Source organism: Castanea sativa, chromosome 7 (genome assembly GCF_040712315.1).
Source record: "Castanea sativa cultivar Marrone di Chiusa Pesio chromosome 7, ASM4071231v1".
Lineage (NCBI taxonomy): Eukaryota > Viridiplantae > Streptophyta > Magnoliopsida > Fagales > Fagaceae > Castanea > Castanea sativa.
This window is the reverse complement of record NC_134019.1, coordinates 24,439,218-24,464,485: the sequence shown is the minus strand read 5'-3', so window position 1 is coordinate 24,464,485 and position 25,268 is coordinate 24,439,218. Positions and strand designations below refer to the sequence as shown.

Here is a 25,268-nt window from a genome sequence, read left to right as displayed (position 1 = left end):
GAATTATTCCATCCTTCAGCCTCTACATTCCACTTATATGGGAGAGTTAGTTACAAAGGGTAAGGATTACTCTGACAATGACAGCTTTTGGTTACACCTCATCAGGGACCACTAGAATATTCCAGTATCTTCTAGAAGAGTACATATATAACACAATGTTACTACTCATACAAGCTTTCCAACAATATGAAACCCAAGCAATAGGTTTTCTTATTTTCAGAAACTGAAACTAAAAGAGAGAAATTATTTCCACAGATTTTTTTTCCCATAAGTAATGAAGTTTTATTAATGAACAAATAAACGAACTATTTCCACAGATAGTTCCAGACCTTTCAAATGATCTTGTATTAGTAATGTCTATATTTACATTTAATTAAGAACTTAGTCAGCACCTAGTCTTTTTCCATGGCCACTGCCTGGCTTGCAAGATATTTTGACAACAGTAATGTACACCACAGCAGTAACATACATTACAAAGTGTGTGCTAAAAAAAATTAAGGATGTATCTTTTGACGAGTATACAAAGAAGAGATGTACCTGATGGCCTCTGAGATGTTTCTGCACATCAGACCCATCCTCGTAAGGGTCAATTTCCTTATTTTCTAATGGGTCACTAATAACCTCTACTGGAAGTCGTCGACTTAATCTTTGGGAGACTGCCATACTCCCCGAGATCAACGGTTCACGTCTTTGTAGGCGCCCTTCAATTTCCTCAAATTCCTTATGCTGATGGAAAAAAATAAATGTAGTTGAACTCTCCAAACGCAAAAGATGTGGATCAGATATAAATTTTAAAAATATTTATAAGAAAAAAATATTTGCAATAATTAGGAAGAGAAACAACACCCCCAAGCGATGTTTCAACAAAAGTTTATGTATTGATGGAATGAAAATGGTGAAGTCCTCCCCAAGGGCATGAGCCAGACAACAAAGAGCATCCACAGCATTCTTCCGGAGCTCCTCGTTCTTCCTGTAAATAAACAGCTTACAAAATTGAAGCATCATACTTGACGTAACAAAAGACAAATGTTAGTTTTACTTTTACCAAAAAAGAAACACATCATAGTAAAGATGTCAGATTATCTTGAAGTTGAGTCAGAGATGCAGTTAGTATTGAATTATTTAGCAACCTACATTAACTTAGAACCACAAGTCCAGAAAGTTCAAAGGCAAATGATGCCACAGATTCAGTGATAATAGAATCACCAAAGAGAGGAAAACACTCAAAGCCGAGAGCTTTATCAAAGTACTATCTCCAATTCTAACCATGCAGAATGATGAAATTTCAGTATTGAAAGGTTGAAAAGAAAGAAAAATTGATCACAACATCAGACCAGATAGAAGCATGCTGAGACCTGGATTGGCTGCAAATGAAGTAGAGAAGCTTTCTACAACATGCACTGCCTTTGAAAAAGAATCAATAATTGAAACATTATCAAAAAGAGAAACAAAAGAAAAAAGGACTTAATAGTCACATGTATGAATGCTGGAAATTGTTAACAATTTTAACTCCATTTAAAATTTCATGTCTGTGACTTCAAATAAATTAATTTCCAGTCCTTAAAGAATCAATAATTGAAATATTATAAAAATAAAATAACCTTAACTGATGGTGATTCATTCTTACACAAAAGACAAAAGAGTACAAAGAAAAAACAAATCACGCAGGCATGCACAAATAAGGTTGGAATTAACATATATGACATGCCTGTAGCAATTCAACAAAGTCCTCATATTGAGGAAAGGGCATCATAATTCTAGCGCTTTTAAAAAATTAATGCAAATCAAGTAAAACCAATTGCCAGAAGAAAACAAAAAGGAACCACGTCACAACCTCTCTGTGATGTTTTTGCTCCTTTTTCTAGAATTAATTGATTTTCCATATACAAAGTTTGCACCTAGTTATTAAAAATAAGTATCTCTAAAAAATTCAACTTATAGGTTTGCAAGAACGCCTTTTTTGTTTTATTTCATTCTGAAGGCAGTTATATAAACCAAGTGATCTTAGGATCTGACCCCTTCACATATTTTGTAGAATCATTTAGGTCTCAAACCAGGAAAAAAAAAAAAAAAGGATGCTTTCAGTCTTTTAAAATTTGAATTTAATAGGCACTGACCCATCTAAAATCAGCTTCAAGTGATGCACAAGAGAAGATATGTGACCGGTAACCTGATGATAGAAAATAAAACATTATTGATAAAATAATCAACAAAAAATTTGGAAATACAATAAACAAAATAGCTACAGGTATATAACCAATTTAACCAACCTGCACACGAGGTATCAATCTTGTCAATGTTTTTATAGCAGCAGCTCTTATATCTACAGAAGCATCTACTTTAAACAAGCGAATAAGTGCAGGAAGAAGTAGATGCATATGTTCATCCAACGTCCCTACATTGCAAACCAAAAACCGGAAGTTCTTTAAATATTTCAACATCCAAAAAGCAGTTCCATTATTCTCACAATAATGTAATGTAAAATGGAAGACAGAGATTGAACCAATGCTCCCAGGCACTGAGGTTAAAAGCCAGAGATAGCATTTTTTTTCTGCAAGGTGTCTACAAACTTGAGTACCACATTCATCATTGGTTTTAAACTGCATAGACAGTAATTCTATAATTTTCATGATAGTTAAAACTCTTACTTGACTTACTAATTAAGAGTTCAGTGAAATCGTGCAACTTACTAAGGTCATTGAACAGCAACAACCAAGCCTTAGTCACAAATTTGTTGGGGTTGGCTATGGATCCTCAACAGATTAGTCAAGTTCGGCAACATACATTCTTTTCCATTATTCCACACTATCCAAAATCATACTCTATGTTACTTTCCTAACTGGCATGTCCTTTTTTACAACTTCTACTAATGTTATTTTTTGTCTTCCTCTATTGTTTTTCATGCCCCCAACTTGAACCAAGTCAAGTCACTCTTTCTCACTAGCATATTAGTCATTCAAAGCATATTTTTTACCAACCAAAAAAAAAAAATCGTTCAAAGCATATTGATCGCTTTGCTCTAAACATGACCAAATCATATCAAGCAACTCTCTCTCATCTTTTCATCAATAAGCAACATCCTTAGCTTTTAGCAAATCAACTATGTTTTTGATAAGTGAGAAAATAATTTATTAGAAAGAAAATACGCTCAAACATGAGTGCCCTTAAAGAATTAAAAACAGATACTAATTTCCCCCCAATCATAGTACAATATTCAAACAAAGATCTCAAAAAAAAAATTCATTTGAATCCTATCTTCCGTGTATGTCCACTTAACCATCTTAAAAATCTCTTTCCAGCTACACTCATTTTATGAATATTTTACTTCTTAACATCCCAACATTCAGTAGGATAGAGCATAGCTGGTCTTGTAGAAATCTTGTAAATTTTTTCCTTGTAACTTAATAGGTATTTTATGATCACAAAACACTCTTAACGCGCTTCTCCACTTCATCCATCCAACTCTCTTCAATCTCTTCATCTTTATGAATTATTCATCCATGATATTGACCATCAAATCTTACCATTTATTCATCTTTATTTCAAATTCCATGTACTCTGATTTAGTCCTACTTAATTAAAAGCCTTTAAATTCTAGAGTGTCTAATAAAATTTTTAACTTAGCATTAACTCCACCTCTAGTTTCATCCACTAAAACTATAACATCTATAAAAAGCATACACCAAGGGACTACTTCTTTAATCGATTTAGTGAGTTCATCCATCACTAATACAAAAGGACACGGACTTAATGTTAATCCTTGACTTATCTCAGCCAAAACCACACACACACTGCAGGAACATACTTAGAACAGATTTCTTAGGGACAATCACTCACATAGCACACACTATGTTTACAGGGAACCACCCCCACCTTTATTACTTAATCTCAAGTACAAAGGAAACCCTTACAAGCCTGGAGAAATACATAAAACTCTCTCTAAGGCAAAGTACACTCTGTTGTTAATACCCCCAAACAGCACAAGGGTCATTTACACAAAAATAATTGCTATCGCAGTTACTGCCAAGTAATTGTCTGGGTCTTGGACAATCTGCCACCTGAGTCTAACTTAGGACATCATCAACTGCTGTTGTCTTGGTTCATTCTCCACGTTTTCAGCCCCTACACAGCAAGCCTGAACATCTAAAAAACCAGAAACTGCTAAGTAATTGCCACCGCACATCAGCACATGCACAACCCATGTCTCAGCAGATCATGGGGCTTCTGCCCATCATCCAGCAGCCCACAAAGCAACTGAATACACCTTTTGGGATGCTTGGCCCATGCCTAAGCCATCCCCCATTAGCCACACAGCCCACACCACATGCCCAAATGTAGCACACACACTTGGTAACAACCCATCAGCCCACTAGATTCTGTCCATGCACTAGGCTAGCAGCCCACCAGCCCATGCCTTGCACACAACATCTGATTTCACATCATCATGACAGCCTAGCCCTGCCTTGCACACAAGCCACCAAGCCCACATACAAGCAACCAGCCACCAATGCCATGCACCACCACTCAAGGGTCAACACCACTTGCCATCACCCATCTTGAAACTAACTCTGCCCACCATGGCCCTACTCTGCCATGGCCTTGGGGCATAATGCGGAGCAAGGCAAGGCGCCTCCACATGCTGCCCTTATACGCTGCTCATTAATCCAACTGAGGTTGGGGGACTGAGAATATCCCCCTTAAAGAGCACTTAGGAGCATTACGAATCTAGTACAAGGAACCATCAATGCGTTGAGGAGACATAAAGCCATGTGATTGGCCTAGTGCTGTTCAAGCACCATTCTTCCTCATGCCATCATCAGCAACAAGTAAAGTTCCTAACACCAAGGGACCTATCCTATGCTTTGTCTAGGCCATAGTAGAATGTATTTCTCATTTCTATAGGCAGCTTTGTTTTCACAGACCTGTTTTAGATGATGTGGAATTCTCTAGAATCTCTGAGAAAGATGATTGATGGTTTTTTTTTTATAACTAATAAAAATATATTAAAAAGAAGAAGGGTGTCACCTGAGGAAGTATACATCAAGGACAAAAACAAATCAAGTGCATAAAGCACAAAAGTCCATGAAACCATGAACTAAAGAAAAAGGATGAAAGACTAACACTGCAACCCAATCTAGAAGAGTCTTAAAGAAGAAGAGTTTAAGATCTGAAACTGATCTCTCTTAAATCCTCAAAAGGCAAGTTATTCCTCTCCCGTCAAATGCACCACATCAAACAATGGGGCACAACCATCCAAATAGCAGCATTCCAATGCCTCCCAAACATTCCTTGCCAACAAGCTAACAACTCCACCACTGTTTTCGGCATAACCCAATGAATGTCAAACAAAGTAAACACCATAGACCACAAATCAAAAACAATAGGGCAATGGATAAGGAAGTGGTCTATTGATTCCCCATTTCTTTTACACATACAACACCAATCCAAAATCAAAATCTTTTGTTTCCTAAAATTATCAATAGTCAAAATATTCCCCAAAACTACAATCCAAACAAAAAAAGCAACTCTAGAAGGGACCTTAAACTTCCAAACAGTCTTCCAAGGGAAAGACTAATCGAAAATTTTTGTCAAAACTTGATAATAAGAACGAACAGCAAAACCTCTTCCCATAGCAAGTTTCCAACACATCTTATCATCCCCAACTCCTCTCAAAGAAGCTCCATAAATTCTAGATATTAAACTATAAAATGATTCCAATTCCCAATCTTCACTATATCTTCTAAAATTTAGACCCCCAAAAAAAAAAAGAACCCCATTTGGGAAGATGCTTGTTGGTTAGATAGGCATTTGAAGAGGATGAGGCATTTGGGGTGATTATTAGCTTCAATGGTGATAAGGCTCCTGGTCCGAATGGTTTTTCCATAGCTTTCTTCCAATCTTGTTGGAGTGTTGTGAAGAATGAGATTATGGAAGTTTTCCAGAATTTTCATACTCAAGTTGTGTTCTTAATGCCTCATTTCTTGCCCTTATTCCTAAAATGGTTGGTGTTGTGGAGATCAAAAATTTCCGGCCAATTAGTTTAGTTGGTGGGATTTATAAGATTATTTTAAAGGTGTTGGCTAATCGGTTTCGAAAAGTAGCACATGGACTTGCTTCAGATTCACAGACTGCATTTGTGATTGTCAAAAATTTTTGGATTCCGTTTTAATTGCTTTTAAATGTATTGATAGTAGATTGAAGACAAGGATTCCGAGGGTGTTGTGTAAGTTGGATGTGGAGAAGACATATGACCATGTGAATTGGGGTTTTCATATGTATATGTTGCAACGATGTGGGTTTTCAAATAAATGGAGAAAATGGATTCTGTGTTACATTTCTACGGTTAAATTTTCCATTTTGATTAATGGGAGTCCCTCGAATTTTTTTGGAAACACTAGGGGGATTAGGCAAGGGGATCCTCTCTCTCTGTTGCTCTTTGATATTGTTATGGAGGCTTTGAACCGTATGCTGGATGTGGCTGCATTTGCTGGGTAGTTTTCAGGCTTCTTTGTAGGTTCTTCACCTAGTACTTCGTTAATGGTGTCTCATCTTTTATTTGCAGATGACACTCTTATTTTTATTTTTTGTGCTGCTAACCCTAATTAGTTAGCTACTTTGAAGGTGATTTTGACTAGATTTGAGGAAGTATTAAGTTTAAGAATTAATTTGGGGAAATCAAAGTTGGTTCCAGTTGGAGATGTACATAATATGGATGTGTTGGTGGGGCTGTTGGGTTGTAGGCACTCTTCACTTCCTTTGAAATATTTGGGACTTCCTTTCGGTGCTAAATTCAAGGAACTGTCAATCTAGAATCCTATTTAGAAAAGTTGGAGCAAAGATTAGCAGGATGGAATAGGCTATATTTATCTAAGGGGGGCAAGGTAACTCTTATTAAAAGTACACTCTCCTCCTTACCTAATTATTTCCTTTCCATTCTTCCTATACCTGGGAAGGTTGCTAATCGCACGGAGAAATTATAGAGAGATTTTCTTTGGAGTGGTATTAGTGGTGACTCTAAACTACACCTAGTGAAATGGGCTAAGGTTTGTAAGCCAATACAGGTTGGGGGCTAGGTATAAGACATTTGAGAAGTTTTAACTCTAATTTGTTGGGCAAGTGGTTATGGAGGTATGGTTTTGAGACAGATGCATTATGGAGAACGGTTATAAAGGCAAAATATGGGAATGTTTGGGGTGGTTGGTGTATGAAAAAGGTGACCAGTGTGTATGGTGTTAGCCTTAGGAGATTTATTAGAAGTGGTTAGTTGAACTTGTCTAAACTCCTAAGGTATGATGTGGGTGATGGTACTAGAGTGAAGTTTTAGAAGCATGTGTGGTGTGGGAATTGTTCTCTCAAAGAGTCTTTTCCAAAACTTTATTTTCTTAGTAGGACAAGGGATTCTACCGTGGCGGAGGTTATGAGTTGGTTTGGTGGGACTATTCATTGGAATTTTCACTTTCACCATCCACTGCAAATTGGAAGAAAGAATCTTTTGATCGGTTTATGGATACTGTTTACTATTCAAAAGTGAGGAGGGTTGGCCCTGATAAGGTTTGTTGGAAGCTAGCAAGGAGTAGAGGTTTTGAGGTTAGAGGTTTTTATATTTCTTTCTACACTTCCACTCGTTCTTTTCCTTGGAGGTTGGTGTGGCAATCAAAGGCTCCTCCAAGGGTGGCTTTCTTTTCATGGTTAGCTTCTTTAGGTAAGATTCTTACAACTGATAACCTTCACAAAAGGCATATTATTGTTCTTGATTGGTGTTACATGTGTAAGAGGTGTGGGGAGTCGGTAGATCATCTTCTTATTCATTGCCCTATAGCTTTTGAGATGTGGTCCTTGGTGTTGTGTTTGTTTGGACTTCAATGGGTTATGCCTGTTAAGGTAATCGAGTTGTTTGAGTCTTGGCAAGGTAAATTCAGGCAACATCGCAATATAAATTTTTGGAGACTTGTGCCGCATTGTTTGATGTGGTGTATTTAGAGCAAAAGGAATGTTAGATGCTTTGAGGGATGCAAACAGTCATTGCTAGAAATTAAGTCTTTTTTCTTACATACTCTCCTTGATTAGAATATAGCTTTGTTGCATTTTTCTTGTTTTTCCCTTTTTGCTTGATCATTGTAATTTTGGTTCTTGATTTTTACCCCCACTATACATCTCCAATACATCTCCAATGCACTCGGGTTAGCTATTTTTTTATTAATAAAATTTTTCGTTATCTATCAAAAAAAAAAAAACATATAAAGCTCTTTACAGGCCTCTCTATATTTTTCCATTAGACGTCTAAGCAAGAAAATAGCTTCCATGGTAAATTGTCCCGGCATACAACCAAATTTATTCATTGATATTTTTTGTCATGTCTTAACCTATGTTCAATCACTCTCTTAAAGTTTCATGGTGTTACTCATAAGTTCAATTCCACGGTAATTTATATAGTTTTGAATATCCCTCTTGTTCTTGTAAATAGGTATTATAGTACTTCTCCTCCAATCACTAGGCATTTTGTAAACACTTTAAGATCTTATTGAAAAGGTTTGTCAACCAACATGGTCCCACATCATCAAAGCACTTCCACATCTGGTCCACAACATTTCCATTTCTCATCCTCCTTAATGCGTCTTTTACCACGATCATTCTAATCCTTCAAACAGATCTATTGTTTCTATCCTCTACTGGGTTACTCAATTCACTCCATTCTTTTGTATCATTTCAATTAAAAAGTTTATCACAATAATTTTTCCATCTCTGTTTAATTTATTCCTCTTTGACTAACATTCTTTGATCTTCATCTTTAAAGCAATGGGCATTTTTTTTTTTTTTGATAAGTAATAAAAATATATTATTAAAAGAAGAAAATTGCAACTGGAGTATACAGAAGTATACATTAGGGACCAAGTACAAATCAAGAGTACAAAAATCCATGAACAGAAAATAAATCATGAGCTGAAGTGAAAGAATGACATCCTAACACTGCAACCCAATCCAGAAGAGCCCTAAAGTAGAAAAGTTTGAAATCTGAAATTGTTTTCTCCAAGTCCTCAAAATGCCAGTTATTCCTCTCCCGCCAAAATGGGCATTATTCAAGTCTCTTGTTTTCATTTCCCTTGTCTTAGCAAGTTTATAAATAATCTTTTCGCCCTCCTCCAACTTGCTATATAATTCATTATACGCCTTCCATTTACCCTCTTGTACAACCTTTTTGCTTCCCTCTTTACCACCTTATAATTGACTAATTGTCATAAACAGCATTGTTTATACGTCCCTTTTTATTGGGTAAGTAATGAAAATCTTTAATGAGTTTTTAATATGAATAAATGAAATTTTATTGATAAAAGAGCCCCTCAATACACAAGAAATATACTAAGAAATTAACAACATCAAGAAAAAGAACTATCAATTAATGCAAGCAAAGTAAAGGAGGAATTGGTAGGCAACACAGCCAAAGATGAAGAGACAGAAAATAAGGAACCACATCTCAGTAGCATAATCACAATAAAGAAACAAATGACCAACAGTCTTCCCAGCCTTCTAACACATGTAACACCACTTAATCACACAAACTTTATTACAGCAAAGATTCTCAATCGTGAGAATCCTACCCAGCCAAAGCAGCAGTCCAATTTACAAAGGCAACCTTGAGTGGAACTTTGACCCTCCAAATGCTATTCCATAGAAAAGACTTGACACCTTCATCAGTAAGAAATCTGTAAAAAGACTTAACTTCCAATAAACCACCCTAGTCTGCCACTGATACAACATATTCCACGTCTCTCTTGATCTTTATTGAGTACAGAAGTTCCACAAAGTATCATCCCATATCATGGAGCCATCTTTCCAACTCAACTAGTCCACCATAGTAGCCCCCTTATCATAAGCAATGCTAAATAGAGTTGGGAATGCATCCATTAGAACCCCATCCCCACACAACCAATCTAGCCAAAAACAAACATTGGCTCCTTTCCCAACTGAAAATGACACAAACCTGGCAAAATAATTCCATCCCGAATGAATATACTTCCATAAACAGATTCCATATCCACCTCTGTCCTCTTTTGAACACCATCCACCCCAATCAATACCATACTTACACTCCACTACTTTCCTCCAAGAAGCATCCCTCTCTAGGTAGGCTTCTACAGCTCTCTCTTCAATCTAATTGCTGCTTGAATCTCCTTATTCCACCACCAAGTCTCCTTAGCCGGTTGCCCACATTGTTTAGATTCTCCGTAAACGTCTTTAGCCACTTTTTTAATACAATTAGTCATTTCATTCCACATCTTATCAACATCTCCATCTAAATTCCAATTGCCTTCTTTGATCATTTTATCTTTAAACACATCATTTCATTCCACATCTTCTCAACATCTGTCTAAGTTCCAATTGCCTTCTTTGACCATTTTATCTTTAAATACATCTCGTTTCTTATCCTTCAAAGCCCACCACCTGATCCTTGGGTTTCTTTGTGTAATACCTCTTCTTTTCCATCTTCTAATACATATATCTATTACCACCACTCATTTTTTATATGTATTATGTACATAATTTCATTGAAAATGTTAAAAGTGCTACCAAGGTACACAGTCTTTATACATACATAGAAGCACAAAAAGAAAAACAAATAAGCAGAGAAAGAAACAGATATCTAGCACCACTACCCCATGTTGAATGGTTATGCTCTCTCCTGGTGATGTTTGAGATGTAGAGACAATGCTCAAGCATTAATTTGGGATGTTTTGGATCATGGAGAGCTCTCTGGGACCTTGCTTGGTCATAATAAAGTTAAATCGACTCTTATTCTATTGTTCATTAGCTGCTGGATCAGTTTTAATTAAGTTCTACTAGAATAAGGGCAATTCAGTAGTTTCCAGAAATTTGGAAGGGGCCTTGGTTGTACCAGAGACCCTTGAATCTTATTTTATGTTTTGAGTCCTTTTTTGTTAGTTAATAGTAATCCTAGTCATTCTAGTAATATGTTATTTAAAGTCCTAGTCCTTCTATGAAAAGCATTTGACAATAGCATATATAAAGGCTTTATTGTAGTCAATAATATTCATGGTGGGATGATTCTAATAAAATTCCAGCAGCTTATTTCAAGCTTTGAGGGTGCGATTGCCTTCTCTTGCTTAAGTGTGATTGCTTAGGAAAACCTAGCTGTGATTGCCTAGAGTATTTATCATGTATTCTATTCTATCCCCAGTTCCAACCCCAAACAAATTCAATCTTTTCTAAAACATCAATCCTTATTCAAGAACTCATCAAGAAATCTATATTGTAGAGCTGAATCCTTAAACATCCTATGTCACATAGTGTTTATGCTCCTCCAAATCATTGTATCTACTATTCCCATTAGTTTCCTAGTTAAAGACCCTAAATTCTAGGAGCCTATACGAATACTATTACCACACCCGTTCATCAAAGTGTAGGAACTCTTGCCCATTTTTTACCATACCTTAGCACCTGTGTAGCATGTCACTAATAGGGAATCCCCTAACCTTTTTTTTTTATAGGTAATATGAGTACTATTATTGATGAAATAAAAATTTTAAAAAAAAATACAAAGTATTCATGAGAATGAACAGCAGCAAATCACAAACAGAAAACAAATGGAACAGCAATCAGGAAACTAAACTAAGGGAAGATAAAAACTATAGAAGAGAAGAACAATCTGTAAAACCCCAGCACTAAGACCAATCAAAAAGGCTACGCTGACACAGGCCTTTTAACTCAACCAAAGACTTCTCAGAATCTTCAAAGGAATGACGATTCTGCTCCATCCAAATAGTCCACATCAAACAACCTGGAATTAAATTCCAGATATCTGAATTATACTTCTCAAGCCAATGACTCCAACAAAATAATACTTCTGCCACAGAGCCAAGCAAGACCCACTGAATTTCAAAAGCATGAAGCATAAAAACACATAAAGAATACGCTACGTGACAGTGAATAAGGAGATGATGCACACATTTCCCATTGCACCAGCACATGCAACAACAATTTGCCAAAGAGCGGCCCCTCCTTAGCATAAGATTGTCCAAAGTAAGGATAAGATCATGAGCTGCTGTCCACACACACACACACACACAAAAAAAGAGCTGCCTTTTGGGGGAACCTTTGCTTTCCAAATACCCTTCCATGGGAAGATAGAGTTGGGGGCCTCCCTTAAGTTATTATAAAAGGAACAAGTATCAAACTTATCACTTCCATTAAGGCCCCACCACAGAGAATCGCTACCAACTCCCCGTGGAAGACAAGCTTGAATAAATTCATGCAAAGAAAAAGATGCAGCAAGCTCTCAGTCTTCAAAATCCCTATAAAACCTCAAGTTCCAATATATAACATTATCCACCTCCTGATGACACAAAACATCAGCAATGCAAGCTTCCTTGACAACCGAAATCACATATAACTCAAGGAAGAAGATTTTAAAGGGATCAACCCCAACCCATCTATCTTGCCAAAAAAGGATTCGGGTACCATCACCCACAACAAAAGAAAAATGCTTAGAAAAGCTCTCCCACCCTCACTAATACTATGCCACAAACCACACCCATGAGGCCTCCTACTAACCTTTGCCCACTTTTCACTACATCCGGGGTCCAATGTAATGCATCAATACTAGGGGACACCCTGTAATGGAACATTCAAAATTTTACATTGGTCGTCAACCTACCATAACTCTCTTTTTCTCAGGCTCAGTGTTGGCTATGAACCAAATATATGACACAAAGTACAGACACGAGCTGAATTACTAAGTTCATTGAACCAACACAAGTTAAATTGACCAATTTGTTGTCCGTATTGGCCCTGTTTTCAGTTTGTTAACCATTTTAACTGTAATTCAATATATTTAGTACATATGCCATAAGTCTCTTGTAACTTGTTCGTCTTACAAGCTCTCTTACTTTTGCCCATGCATTACATAGCCACTTTTTGGTAATAATATTTCAAATAAAAATGCATATGACATTCAAAAATGAATAGCACTAACCGCCAAATACTTCAAGTGTATGGAGGATATCAGGAACATAGGTGTAGTCATTAAACCGTTCTGCGTCACTTAGAACTTGGATACAACCTGGAAGAATGCAATGGAGATGCATTCTAAACTCATCATTGAGGGCCAAGCAAAGCTGTTCCACTAGGTGCAGAACCTGATCAAAGACTTCTTTATATGTATGAAAATAGTAATTGCCATAAATAAAATAAAAACAAGAAAGTATAATCAAGGTTACAATTTCACATGCAGCTGATTCTACCCAGAAATAACAAACTTACTGGATAGCCAAGTGAAGGACGGCTAGTAGCTGGAAAACTGAAGGACGACCATAATTCTAAAATTAAAGACAGCAAATCTTGCAGATATTTTCGAATATGCTGCACAGGTTCATCAAATTCCAAACGTGACATCCAGAAAAACCTCAAAATCATAATATGTGAGCACTATCGCATGAAATCAAAATATACCTGACGCACAATAGACACCAAAGTTCCAAGCTTCCATGTTACAAAATCCTTTAGATTATCTTCACATGTACGAACAGTATGAAAGAGATCAGGCAAAACCTACATGTAAGGGTACAAAGAACAATTAGATCAGGCGTAAATAAACACATTAACTCTGTCAGCCAAATTTACTACAACATGTAAATTCAAGAATATTTTAAAAATAAAGTTTAACATGCACCAGCTGACCCTCCCAATATTACTTTGAAGTTTAGATGAAGATAAACATAAAGACAGAAAACACTCATAAAAAGTTTTCTCCCATGCATTACACGTTTTACTCTTTCTTAGTAGAGTGGAAGCAGCATATCACAATCATAAACAATGGGAAAATAAATCCGCAGCAGTTCCCATGAGTTAACAGAATGAAATTCCAATATATTATACTTTTTCGTTTTCATTAAAAGTCTTCTACCTTGCATTTTACATGAAACTGGAGAAGCATATCAAAATTTCATTAAACAGATCAGATGCAATTCCCATTTGTAAGGATGAACTATGAAAGGAATAGACATTTAACAAGTACATTAATATCAAGCAGGGAATATGAAATACTTTATATATATGAAGCAATTTTTTTTCTTTTTTCACAGTTCACAGACTAAGTTTCAACCAAACAGTGGAAAAATAGTCAATCACAACTCAAAAGTTAAAAGGCTAACCTTCGGTAAGTATGGAACACAACCAAGACCCATTGACTAATCTCGCAAAAAAAAAAAAAAAAAGTATAATAAAAATAATTATATCAGATGTCAGGGAGATTTACAACAGTTAAAAAAAAGTATCTCAAATACACAAAAAATTAAAAGAGAATACTACAAAATAAAAAGAAAAAAATACTCCCTAGTGATACACATACCTTAAATATGAACATAAGTGATCCAACCACCTTTAGATGGTAACTAGCAAGAGAAGGATCCCTAAGTATTCGCATGAGAGAATTGATCGCAACCTGGAGCCACAGAAATTAATATAACAAGCAAAAATAAATAAAGTCACATATCAGATTGATGTATTACCGTGGGATAATAATCTTCAGATGTTGCAAAAGATGGCCACAGATCCATAGGCAGATCATCCATGGACTGAACATGACCTGCATCACTGGTAGCACGGGCTACATCTCCATGCAACCCCGGCAAACTCAGCTGATTTCTTTTATGCACATGAGGATCCAGAGCACCCATAATTCCAAGGACCTAAACAAGAACAACCTTAGTACAAAAAAATGGTGTACAGGATAAAACTCAGAAATCTAATTCTTAAGTAGCTACCTTCAGTGCTTCCCGTCTGGTAGACCATGCTAACTCGCCATTCAGCAATTTCAAGAGTAAGACAAGTAGCTGTGGATACTCATTATATGGAGTTATAACATACCTGAAAATTTTATAAAACCAAGTTATCTCAATCATACATGGTAAATTACAGTTTGAACAGAAGAATCACATACTTTAGTGATAAAGTGAATCCAGATTAAATCATTAAAGTTACACAGATCGATTTCAAATGCAAAAATCCAAAAGTGTATGAAATTATCAAGTGAAAATTTCTCCAATATTGGAATAAATTCAGGTTGTAGGAATCATTAAGCACAGCATGGTGTGATTCTTGCACACAATGGCATAAATTCTCTGCTATGATGATCAAGGAAGCAGATAATGATATAAGGAGATGAAATGGAAAGTGAATTCACCAAAGTGTCAAGTTCTTGAACTTGATTGTAGTTGTCAATTTTCATTTTCAAAAGCCCACTAAAAAAAGGAAATATCACCCCCAACCCCCCCCCCCCAAAAAAAGGGTATCTCACCGGGTTATTTAAAGCTCCTTTTATTTTGAAGTAAAAAATTTTTGAACGAACAAAATTTTACATGTAAAACATTTTCAGTAAAATATTTCATGCAAACCACCAAAACCGGTGGCTGAGCCACTGGTGCTGGAGGTCCGATGACTGGACCGCCAGAACCAGCAGTCAGAATGGTGGCTCCAGCAACCACAGTTGGAGTGGCGTTTCCAGTGAATGGACTGCCAGCACCAGTGGCCTGAGTGGTGTCTTTGATGACTGGACTGCCAGCACCAATGGCTCAAATGGCTTCAATTATCAAACCCCTGGCACCGGTCGCAGAAACGGTGTACCATGACCAAACTCGGCACCAGTTGCCAGAGCAGTAGTTCTAGCCACCAAACCACCCGCACCAGTTGTTGAAATGGCAGCTCCAGCCAACAGAGTACCAGTAGAGCAGCGACTATCTAACCCACTAGACCAGTGACCTAGCAATCAAATGGGATGAAAGGAAGCTACTGTGTATTTTTGTAAAATGCTTTAACAAATTTTTAAAGGTAAAACATTTTACAACATTTTATAAAAGATTTACGGTCAACGGAAAATATTTTACAAGCTTGGCCACATTTTACATGCAAACAAACACCTGAAAATGGGAAAACATTTTTCCAGAAAATATTTCATCTCAAAACAAACGGAGCGTAAAAGTTTTCAGTCTATGAGCTTGGCAAGCTGTCATGAAAGGCAATGTAAAAATATCACTTACAATAAAATAAATAGATGGATCAAGATCAATTAGCCTTGTCCACTATGTAACTTGAGCTTAAGAAAAGGACGAAGAAAATCTTTTGGTACCTTTATCTTCTTTTTTCTTTTCCCTTTCTTTTTTTTTAATTAAATTTTTTAGTACAAAAATAAGTTAAGAAAAGTCTACTAAAGAACAAAACAAGGAGGAAAAAACTAGTATACAAGATATTATCAAAAAAGGGAAAAAAACACACACACACATTTCTTAAGTCTAAAGTCTAAAACTGTAAATAAAAACACATTTCTGAAGTTTTGGTTCTCTAGAAAGTTTTGTTTGGAAAGAAAAAAAATTCAGAGACTGGAGGGTCATCCCCTTGTTTCTACTGTCATTATAGACAGAGCTAAAGAGGCTTTTGCATGATGTATTTTTTAACTGGGATATTTTGTTTACTAGACTTGTTAATGATTGGGAGGTGGGGAGGTTGCAGTTGTTTCTTGGTATACTCTACTCCATTAAAGTTAATAGGGATCAGGAAGACCTATTGTGTTGGAACCCTGCTAGGAGCTACCATAATTGAAATACTACTCTATTCAAAGCTGGTCTTTCTCATACTTTTTGGATAATTTCTGATAGGTGATGGTAGTATTTCAATATGCTACTGAAAGTTTGTCTTTCTCATCCCTATTAACTTTGATAGCTAATTCCCATGCATTTAAGGTCCATAAAAACAGAAACTTCAGCTATGCTGCTAAAAGCTCCCATCCTTCCAAAGTTTTTTGCTTTCCTTTCTCTTCAAATGCACATTGGGAAGGCATCCTTCAAGATTGCATCCCCACACCATAAGCCAAGCCAAAACCAAACTTATAGGCCATTACATACCTAACCAAGCTACTATTACCTCCAAATCAACTTCTATTAAAAGGGAAATTAATTTTAGGAGGATATTCCCCTACATAGTTCACTGGGCCAAAAATAATTGTCGTTCCACCTGCAACCTTAAGAACAAGATAGCCAATGAGCTCTAACTCAAATGGCATCACGTCCCCTTGAAAGTTCAGAATGAAGGGTGAGAGTATGGATACAAAGTGTGTTTCATTTACCCCCCAAAAAAAAGCACTAAATGATTTTACATGGTGTGACCCGTTTCAATTACACTTCCAAAGACTTGCCCAATGAGAGCCCCTCGCTAGTTAAAATCAGAACTTGACTTATTTCTATATCACAAAGACACACCCGAAGCCCTCATATGCGATTTGCATAAATATTAATGATTGTAGTTGAGCTGATCAATCTAATAGAGTAACAGAAATGATAAAGCAAATATGCACAAATTTAACCTGAATCTAAATATCACATTACAATGCATTTCAACGAGACGCTTCTCATGGACCAATCTTACATCCACAATTTCATACCATCCATATTCAACATTGCCTCACAACTAAATAAAAACTATCTTCAAATAAATTACATATCATAAAGAACCTCAAGAAAAATGTCACATACCCAGTGCTCTGCACAACTTGACCAAGAGTAGTAACAGCCACTTCACGTTTTGTGACAGCTGCTCCATCCAATAAAGCATCAACAATTAAAGGCATAAGTTCAGGTATGTATTGTCTCATCGAATAACCACCCTATACAAAAAGAAAACCCAACAAATATACATATATAAATAATAATGAAAGAAAGATAAAAAAAAAAAAAAAAAATTGCCATTAATTATAGCCAATCAGATGAGGACTCGTCATTAAACATGATGAACAATAACTATCAGTATACCATAATGAAATTTTAAAAAAATTAAGATCCATTGAACAAAAAATTTCTAAAAAAAAAAAGTATTGAGGTATACAGACAATTAGAATCATGTTTTAAAAACCAGAGTCAACCAGCCTGTACAATTGGTTGAACTGTGAATTAAGGCAGTTTCCAGTCTGGTTGACCATGTAAACTGTTCTGACAGATGAAAACCAGATTCAACAAGATTGAACCAGCGATTCTTTGAAAATGGCTACAAATTTATCAAACCAATTTATTTTTTGAAAATATTTATTAAAAAACAAATCGCATTTTTATGTTTGAACAAAGTTTCTCTCCAAACTAGTTTGGAGAGAAACTCTTCAAACTTCTTATATATTTCATTTTTGGGTGTGAATTTTGAGAATCTAACCGTTGAATTTTACGTTCCTTATGTTCTTAACATACGTATCAAATTTCGTTCAAATTGGATATTATTTACTATTTGATCAATTAACTTATTTTTTACATACAATTTTAAATCACAAAAACTTGAAATTATAACATTTATTTGACGACATAGCAATTTATCTTTGATCTTCTTGAAATTTTGTAAGCATTAAGAATGTAATAAGAACATGTAATCTAACGGTTAGATTTTCAAAATTCACACTCAATATAAAGATATATGATGAGTTTGTAGGGTTTCTCTCCAAACTAGTTTGGAGAGAAACTTTGTTCTTTATGTTTTATTCCTCAAAAGCTCACAAAATCATGTATTTTATGAATTTAAATATAAAACTTAAGTAGAAACTACATTTGTCGCCACATACTTGATTTATTTATTTAATTATATTACTAAAATATATAATTATTGATGTGAAAAAAAAATTTAGACTTCAAAGAAAGAGAGCTTTGAGTTTTAGAAGAGTGGCGGGTCCAAAAGAGAGAAATCGCTCTCAATTCTAAATTTAGAATAATCTTATTGTGATTTGAAAAGTGCATGAAAAATAGTGGCCTTGGCAATTTATACACTCAAGAACTTGATTATGCTGACCTCATACCCTAATGCCCAACCAAAATCAGTGAGCAACCATCTCACAAACAACTAACAGCTCATTATAAATACCCCACATCATTTATAGTTCCATACCAAACTACATTGTCCATATTAATTGCAAAATGTACAAGAATAATTATCTTCTGTGTCAAGCTTCTAGAGCATGTTTTGCGTTGAAACGAAGTGTATAAAAGATGTGCCAGTAGAAATCTATATACAATAAGATATCCAAACTAAACATGTAATCAGACATTCTAGGAAAAATAGAACATAGCTCACCACTCTAGTAAGATCCCCAACAGTTACAAGAACTCCACTTATAATGCCATTATTTGCATTGACACCAGTGCCCTCAAGAAGCCTAGCCACAAGTGCCTGAACAACAAAATCCATTCATTAAGAGATTGGAAACAAAAAGAATAAAAGATCTTGATAAATGTCATAATAGTTAATGACATATTAAACCTTGTGTATTGGAGCAATGTATGGAAGTATTAGTCTCTCACAATTCCGTATTAGACAGCCTAGTAACTTTGCACTTTCTTCTCTGCATTTGCTATCTGCACTGCTACACATAGCAAGAGAATTCAACATCCAATACTTTGATAGCTTAGATAAATCAATATGGAAATTCTTCATTCTGGATTTTTTTTTTTTTTTTAGAGTACAATCTAGAATCCTTATGGCAGATATTAATAACAAAAGTTTATTCACTTCACCTCTGCTCCAGATACGTCAACAATTGTATAAGATGGCGACGAAGTGCTGGAAGAACATATGCAGGATTTTTTTCTGATAACCTCCCAGCAACAGAAATCGTATATTCTCGGACATCAAAATCCTGCAGAGACAGTAACATCTTAATATTTATAAGATGTAACAAAATGGAGTTCCAAGGTTGGGTGGAAGAATATATATTTCACATTATTCTCCTCCAGGAATATGAACGTTCCCTTTACTTTACAATAGGAGAAAGGAGGTTTTACCAACAGCAAAAAAAAGGGGATATATAAGGTAAAGCCACCAAGAAAAGCAACTCAATTAGTGACTTATTTGTTGGTTATTACGAACTCCACATACCAATTTACATAAAATGCAAGAAATTAGCACAACTCTACAGCATGTCAAAATATCTAAAATGAGGAAGAAAAAAAAAGATCGTTTTTCTTCTTTATATTAAACATTTTTAGAAAGTGATAATGGGGACGCAATAAAAATTAAACGGCAATAATACAGAGGGGAAAAACACAAGAGAGCAGAAAATGTGCTAAAACTTGCAATTGAAGACAGTTATAAAATCATGAAAAGAATTAGAAAAGTAGAAAGTGGCTCCTGTTAAAGAAACATAAACACTCTTTAGAAAAGAAAATTCAAAAAATGAGTAAAAAAAAAAATTGATAGGTAAGAAAAATTTGTATTAAAAAGAAACTACTCCATCAAAGAGATGAAATAAACAAAGGAAACATGTAGAAACAACAAAGGAAAACAAAACAACTTATGTACAATAAGAAAGTGAATCTAAAAACAGCGGAATGGATTTCATAGAAGTAAATCCCCACGCACGAGACCAATCAAACAAAGTGGTCACAAACAAAGCAAAAAGCTTATCCTTAGAAAGTACCAAATCTTCAAATATGCAATTATTTCTCTCCCTCCAAATAATCCATGAGGTACCAAATTCCAAACATTTGACGAATGCTTCCCCAACCAATTCCTCCAACTGGCCAGTAAGTCGATAACCCTCCTAGGTAGAACCCACGAGACACCAAAATATCTAAGGGCAAAGCTTCATAACCGAAATACCTCACCACAATGTAGGAGCAGAAGATCCACACTCTCCCCATTACATCTACAAAGGGCCAATCCATAATAGTGAAGCCTCTTTTCCTCAAATGGTCCGTTGTGAGAACCTTCCCCCATGCGGCTGCCCAAACAAAAAATGACACACAACGTAGAGCCTTCACAAACCAAATACTCTTCCAAGGAAAAACAATAGAGCTAGATCCCCTCAATGCACCATAAAAGGATTTTATATCAAAATCCCCCTTGGACCCCAAACACCACCTCATCTTATCTACACCCTCCATAGGAGGACTCAGCGACTCCAATGTATGAGCAAAGGCCCCCACCAACTCCATCTCCCATTCATTAAAATCACGCCAGAATCATATATCCCAATTCCACCCTTCCTCCAAAGTGTGGCTCACCACCATATTTGCCACAGATGCCTCCCTATAACTAGCAATCTCAAATAGATCCAAGAAAGTTCCTTTCAACAATTGATCTCCACACCAATGGTCATGCCAAAACCAGATTCCACTCCCTAAACCAATCTCAAAGTAAAGAAACTTGCTAAAACTCTCCCAACCTTTACATATGCCCTGCCATAAACCACACCCATGTGAACCCCTATGCAACTTCGAAGACCACCCCTCCCCCCATTCCTCCATGAATTTCAATACGATCACACGCCTCCATAATCTTGTCTCCTCAATCCCTTAACGCCACAACCACTTACTCAAAAGAGTTTTATTAAAGGTAATAATTTTCCTAATCCGCAACCCACCATCAACAAAAGGATAACACACCTTATCACACCCTACCAAATGAAGTTTATGCTCATCTGCCAAACCACCACAAAGAAAATCCCAATAACTTCTCAATCCTATTAGCCACCCTAGTAGGAATAGGAATCAGAGATAAGAAATAAGTGGGGACACTCAAAAGCATACTCTTAAGCAGATTCAAGCGATCCCCCATAGAAAGATACATTTTTTTCCACATAGCTAAGTGTTTTTCCAACTTCTCCAAAACCAGATTCCATATAGAGGATGACTTGTAAGAGGCTCCCAAAGGCATACCAAGTTATGTCAGAGGCAAAACCCCAATCTTGCAGCCCAAAACATTTGCTAACTCATCCAAATTATTCACCTCACCAACCAGAATCATCTCACTTTTACTAACGTTAACCTTTAGCCCTATAACCATTGTGAAACAAGTTAGCAAATCCTAATATGAAGAAACTGTTCAATGCTAGCATCACAAAACAAAATGGTATCATTTGCAAATAACAAGTGAGATACGCATAACTCATCACCTCCCACACCACGCACCTTAAAACCCCTAATAATACCAACCTCATCCATACACCTAATTACCCTAGAAAATACTTTCATCATCAAAAGGAAGAGCATTGTAGATAAAGGATCCTCTTGCCTTAAACCTCTTGAATTAGAAAAGAAATCAGTTGGAGAGCCATTGACTAAAACTGAAAACTGGACAGTAGAAATACAAGTATGTATCCATTGTCGCCATTTAACTCCAAAACCCATCATTTCTAACAAGTAAAGCAAGGCTTCCCAGTTTACATGATCATAGGCTTTTTCAATGTCCAATTTACAAATTAACCCAGGTATCTTACTACGAATACGACTATCAACACACTCATTCAATACCTTCAATGCTCAACTATCCCTTTCTAGCCATTGGGTCCACATCAAACACCAAGGCATAGCTGTCCAAGCCAAGCCCCTTTTCCCTAATCTCTGATGCCAACTCTTCAAAACCTCAAACACAAATTTGATATTTTTCCGCAGGATCTCCCCTACAGTACCGTCATCGCAGTAGAGATTAACCACCAAGTTCAGGATGGATTGGTATGGTTCCTCTACGCCTAGGACACCCAAATATCAAACCATGAACGAATAAAGGCATGAGAGAAAAAGATATTGGATAGTGATTATGCGGCCCCAATTCTTGTATGGAGGGGACACCAAAGGCAAAAGGCTGAAAAACCTATCAACATAATGCTCCTACACTTGATCAATGCAAACAAAGATTATTTACCAATTAATTTTCCCCACTTAATCAAATTACAGCCCGTGAGATATTCTGCAGGCCACTGATAAAAAAAAAAAAAGTAGTATGGGTAGGAGCACATGATTGCCATGTTTCATTACAAATAAAATTCGTCTTATCTGGAAGCGTGATAATATAAGATTTCACAAGTTGCTCTACCAGTGTGTCACCAACTCAATGAATTTGAAAATACTTTTGAAAAATAGATCACAAACCAAAGCTAAGGTGGTAAAACACCATTGCCGAACATTGGAAGTCCCATTTCTCCAGCTGCATTTGGATATAAAAAGATTCATGATAGAAAGCTTCAAATTTTCCAATTTTATCAACCTTCTATGTTTTATCAGAAAAGGAATGGAAACAGTGGCTGCCACCAGCAACCACCTACATTTGCCCCAGAAGCTACAAGTTCCCCCAAATAACCAATTATTATTACAAAACCCCATGTTACATCAAATAAAAAATCGAAAACGTTCATCAACCAAGAATAAAAAGTTTAAATGTGAAACAAACACAGTACTTGATTGAAATCAACAGCAAGAACAGGCATTCTATACTAAAATCAATTGAAATTGGAGAACCCAACTCCCAACTAATTGGGATCAGCTACATCAATCCATTAACACCACTAGGCTCTATCTAGGGCCATATCTCTAATTACTTCTCTTACAATCATATCTTTCCTTATAACTTATGCCCATGTACAGATGCTAACCTAAGGCTCAGAACAATATATTCTGTTTGTGGGAATGACTGCTCAAACAATTCACTCTTTTTTTCTGAAAAGTATAGTCATGCTCAAACAATCAACGCAAATCTGCCAAATTCCAGCTATAAGCCAAGACGTAAGTGAAAGAGACAGTTGTAGGCTCAAGGGTAGGAAATAAAGAGAGGACTGACAAAAAAAACAAAGAGAACAGAGATTGATAAGGACAATGGATTTTCAAAGGGAAAGTGTGTTTGGAAAACAAAAAAGGACAAAGGCTTCCTAGAGTCTATACATACAGTTGCCTGGAGTTAGCACTAAGAATTGTGAAAGTAACAAAAACAAAGTAGTCAGCACCAAGCATTGGAAGAAAATTCCAATAAAAATTATTAAGACATGGTCAAGCACCTACAATAGTAAAGTCCGGGGCTTTTAAGAAGGTTCACAAAATCTCACCAAGCATGGAAAGAAATGCTTGGAAGAAAAAGGATGGTTTCTCCACACGGAGAACCAGTCCAATAAGGTTCTGAAAAATAGAAGTTTGAAATCAAGCATGGAACACTCAATGTCTTCAAAACACCTACTATTTCTCTCCTTCCAAATACACCACATCAAACAATGAGGAACAACCATCCAAATATCTCCATTACGATGGCAACCAAAACGACCTTGCCAGCAAGCAAATAGCCCAACAAAAGACATTGGCATAACCCAACAAACTCCAAATAAACCAAAAACCATATCTCACAACTCCAAAGCAACCAGGCAATGAAGGAATAGATGGTCAACAATCCAAAATGCAAAATGCAAACCTTTTTTTTCCTTAAATTGTCAACTGTTAGACATTTCCCCAAGGCAGCGGTTCATACAAAGAAAGCCATCCTAGAGGAAATCTTCTGCTTCCAAGTGCTTTTCCAAGGGAAAAACTGCTCACTATGGCCAACTAGAAGATGGTAGTACACACTGACCGTGAACCCCTTACGCTTACCAGGCAGCCAACATCTCTTATCCTCCCCAAACCCCCTTGCAAGAGTGCTATAAATGGTGTTTATGAAGCTCCTGAAAGCTTCCAATTCCCGATTATGCACATCCCTACAAAAATGAATCTCCCAATGGATGACTCCATTAGTGAACCTCATAAGATCCGCCACACTTGCCTCTTTGATACGACAAATCCTATATAAATTAGGATAGCGGACTGCAAGAGAAGAAGAACCACACCAACGATCAAGCCAAAACTGCACTTTTGATCCATCTCCGATTTCATACAGAATAAACCGAGATAAAGAGGGCCACCCCCTTCTAATATTTTTCCACAAACTGACACCATAAGGACCAGAGAAAGAGCTAGAACACCAACCATCCCAATCACAACCATACTTCACCTCTATCACTTGACGCTATAGAGCATCACTGTCTTGCCCAAATCTCCATAACCACTTCCCTAATAAGGCTACATTGAAAGTTCTCAGGTTCCTAATCCCCAACCCACCTGAAGAAAGCGGGATACACACAGTAGACCAATCAACCAGATGAAATTTGGGCTCATCCCCTAGGCCATCCTAGAGAAAGTCCCGCTGAAGTCTAGCAATACAGTTGGCCACGGAAGCAGGAATAGGGAATAAAGAAAGAAAATAAGTAGGGAGATTTGAGAGAGTGCTTTTAATTAAAGTGACTCTACCTCCCTTGGATAAATATAATTTTTTCCAACCTGCTAATTTTCTTTCCATCTTCTCTAGAATTGGATTCCAAATTGACTTGTCCTTAAATTTTGCTCCCAAAGGAAGACCCAATAAATCAAATAGCAATCAAATCCCCCTAATACCACAATAAATCAGGTCCAGCAGATTCAATCAGAATCAATTAAGTCCAA

General features: G+C 36.4%; 1 protein-coding gene across 2 annotated transcripts in view; it reads right to left on the bottom strand.

The window, feature by feature from the left end:
- The window catches only part of LOC142643585 (serine/threonine-protein kinase TOR), a 90,356-nt gene that overhangs the window by 39,526 nt on the left and 25,562 nt on the right, over positions 1-25,268 (bottom strand). Inside the window, exons 12-26 of one of the 2 annotated variants that reach the window (XM_075818272.1) lie at positions 19,551-19,672; positions 19,297-19,399; positions 19,111-19,206; positions 17,538-17,668; positions 14,778-14,880; positions 14,523-14,702; positions 14,363-14,455; positions 14,166-14,201; positions 13,465-13,563; positions 13,276-13,374; positions 12,989-13,151; positions 2,271-2,395; positions 2,118-2,170; positions 847-970; positions 538-726 (exon numbers count right to left, since the gene is read on the bottom strand). In XM_075818272.1, coding sequence (XP_075674387.1) covers positions 538-726; positions 847-970; positions 2,118-2,170; positions 2,271-2,395; positions 12,989-13,151; positions 13,276-13,374; positions 13,465-13,563; positions 14,166-14,201; positions 14,363-14,455; positions 14,523-14,702; positions 14,778-14,880; positions 17,538-17,668; positions 19,111-19,206; positions 19,297-19,399; positions 19,551-19,672 — 1,716 coding nt within the window. The remainder of the gene's footprint in view (positions 1-537; positions 727-846; positions 971-2,117; positions 2,171-2,270; positions 2,396-12,988; positions 13,152-13,275; positions 13,375-13,464; positions 13,564-14,165; positions 14,202-14,362; positions 14,456-14,522; positions 14,703-14,777; positions 14,881-17,537; positions 17,669-19,110; positions 19,207-19,296; positions 19,400-19,550; positions 19,673-25,268) is intronic. The other variant, XM_075818273.1, reaches the window with a different exon arrangement.